This window comes from Camellia sinensis, unplaced genomic scaffold (genome assembly GCF_055761805.1).
Source record: "Camellia sinensis isolate YWXY unplaced genomic scaffold, ASM5576180v1 Unanchor13, whole genome shotgun sequence".
NCBI lineage: Eukaryota > Viridiplantae > Streptophyta > Magnoliopsida > Ericales > Theaceae > Camellia > Camellia sinensis.
The window spans coordinates 963,759-966,354 of NW_028129009.1; the positions used below are offsets into that span (position 1 = coordinate 963,759).

The 2,596-nt window shown below is 49.0% G+C and overlaps 1 protein-coding gene across 1 annotated transcript; it reads right to left on the bottom strand.

The window, feature by feature from the left end:
* Nucleotides 1-307: 307 nt before the first annotated feature.
* On the bottom strand, nucleotides 308-1,963 carry LOC145814844 (uncharacterized). The gene is made up of 2 exons (XM_082911835.1): nucleotides 818-1,963; nucleotides 308-577 (listed from the first exon to the last, which is right to left on the bottom strand). Exons 1-2 carry the CDS (start codon nucleotides 1,961-1,963, stop codon nucleotides 308-310), a joined length of 1,416 nt encoding a protein of 471 aa, XP_082767961.1.
* Nucleotides 1,964-2,596: the final 633 nt, after the last annotated feature.

The following is a 2,596-nucleotide window of genomic DNA, read 5'->3' on the forward strand; positions in this document are numbered from 1 at the left end:
GCCTTCGATTAGCAGTTTAAACATAAAATGTGAACAAATCAAATAAACAATCAAACAGATAGAATACAGATTAACACTCACACTCAGTCAATTCAGTTCTAGTTTTCAGTCAGTCAGTTCAGTACTTTAATCAGCTCAGTTTAACGGTAATCAATGGTTATCGGTAATCAATTAGTCATTAATCGGTAAACAGTATGAGGGTTGTTACATAAAGGTCTAAAAAGCTATGTAATAAAAGCAATTACATTTTAAAAGTAAAAGATCTTAAGCTTGGCTGCATTCCACGGTCTGGGGACAACTTTGCCATCTAAATCTTCCAGATGGTTTTGCCAGCGAGACCAGTCACCTTGTATGGTCCTTTCCAATTTGCACCGACCTTTCCTTCACCAAGGACCACCGTGTTGCCCAGCACTTTTCTTAAGACCCAGTCCCCGATCTTGAACAACCTGGGGTGTACAGCCTTGTTGTATTTCTTAGAGAGTTCTTGCTGATAGGCCGCTATGTGGATTAGTGCCCGCTCCCTCCTTTCCTCGGCAAGGTCTAGCTCCAATGCCACGGCCTCATTGTTCAAATCTGGCTGGAAGCTTTTAGACCAGATGGTTGGCATGCCAATTTCCAGCGGGATAACGGCTTCCATGCCATAGGCCAAGGCAAACGGAGTCTCTCCGGTCGACCGTCTTGGCGTGGTGCGGTATGCCCAAAGTACGTTAGGGAGTTCTTCAGCCCACTTTCCCTTGGCCTTCTCAATCCGCTTCTTCAGCCCGTCCAGGATGGTCTTGTTTGAGGCCTCCGCTTGACCATTTGACTGAGGATAGACCGGCGTTGAATTGTAGAATTCGATCTTTAGCTCTTCGCAAAATCCGTGAAAAATTTTCTCATCGAATTGAGTGCCATTATCCGAGATGAGGGCCTTGGGTATACCGAAGCGAGTGGTAACATTTTGCCAGATAAACTTCTTCACATCCTTTTCCTTTATGGTCGCCAGTGGCTCGGCCTCAACCCACTTGGTGAAGTAGTCAGTGGCAGCGATGAAGAATTTGCGATTGCCCGGTGCTGCTGGGAGTGGTCCAACAATATCCAACCCCCAAAGCGCGACCGACCAAGGACTTGTAAGGGGGAGCAATTCTCTAGCTGGCTGGTGGATCTGGTGAGCAAACTTCTGACACTTTTCACACCTGCGAACGTATTTCTGCGCGTCTGCCTGCATGCACAGCCACCAATAACCTTGGGAAGTTGCTCGGTAAGCCAAAGATCTCCCCCCAGTATGGCTGCCGCAGATGCCTTCATGGATCTCATAGAGAAAAGCTTTCACCTTGGCTGGGTGGACACACTTCAGATACGGCCCGGTAAAAGACTTCTTATACAAGGCTCCGGACGGGGAGAGCCAAAACCGCTCTGACTTGGCCCGGATCTTGTTGGCTGCCTTTTTTTCTTGCGGTAGAACTCTATCTTTTAGGAAGGCGATGATGGGATCCATCCATGAAGGACCCAAGTCGGCGCAGAGTACCTCGGTTGCTTCTGGTTCCTCAATACTTGGCCAAGGTAAGAATTCTATCATCAAGGGGTTAGGAAAAGCTGTCTGAGTAGAAGCAAGTCCGGCCAATTCATCAGCTGTGTTGTTTTCTTCGCGGTTGATCTGTTCCACTCTTATGGCGTCGAACTTCTTGATTTCGGCGCGCACCAGCGCCTGATACTTAGCCATTCGCTCATCCCGGGCCTCATACTCCCCTGAGATTTGATTGACCACCAGTTTGGAATCGCTGAATACCATAAGGGCTGATGCTTTCATTCTCAATGCGCTTCTTAGTCCGGCAAGGAGGGCTTCATACTTCGCCTCGTTGTTGGATGCTGGGAAGCCGAGCGTAATTGCTTGCTCGATGATCAGCCCGTCCGGTGAAGTCAGTACGATACCTAGCCCGGCCCCATGCCTATTGGATGCCCCATCGACAAAGAGCTTCCACATCTCGCCAATAAACAGCTTCCAGCAATCAGAGGGGTTCTGGGAACTTCTCAATCCCAAGTCTTTGATTGGTTCATTCTGGTCTCTTTCCCTGCTTGGTTGAGTCCGTCTTCCACGAAATCGCCTGGCTCCTCTAGTTCAGTCACTCTTCGCCCTTCTCCCACTTGTGAGCCAACACTCGTCTCTATTGCCAAAACCATGGGCTGCGCTAAATCCGCACCAGTCAAATCAGCCGGGCAAACTGGATGCGTTCCAGGGGCAAATTCTGCCACAAAGTCTGCAAGAGCTTGAGCCTTGATTGTGGTGCGCGGGCGGAACTTGATATCGTACTGCCCCAATTCCACGGCCCATTTCAAAATTCTTTTGGTGAAGTCTGCCTTTTCAAAAAGCATCTTAAGTGGAAACTCGGTCAACACAATTATTGTATGGGCATGAAAATACTGCACCGGCTTTCTTGATGCCATCATCAGGGCCAGCGCTAATTTTTCCAACGGAAGATATCTTGTCTCGGCCGGGAGCAAAGTCTTGCTTACATAGAAGATGGGCAAGTGCTGGATGCCTTCAGCGCGGACTAGGACGGCGCTCACAACATGTTGAGAGACTGCCAAGTAGAGATACAACTCTTCGCCCGGCCGG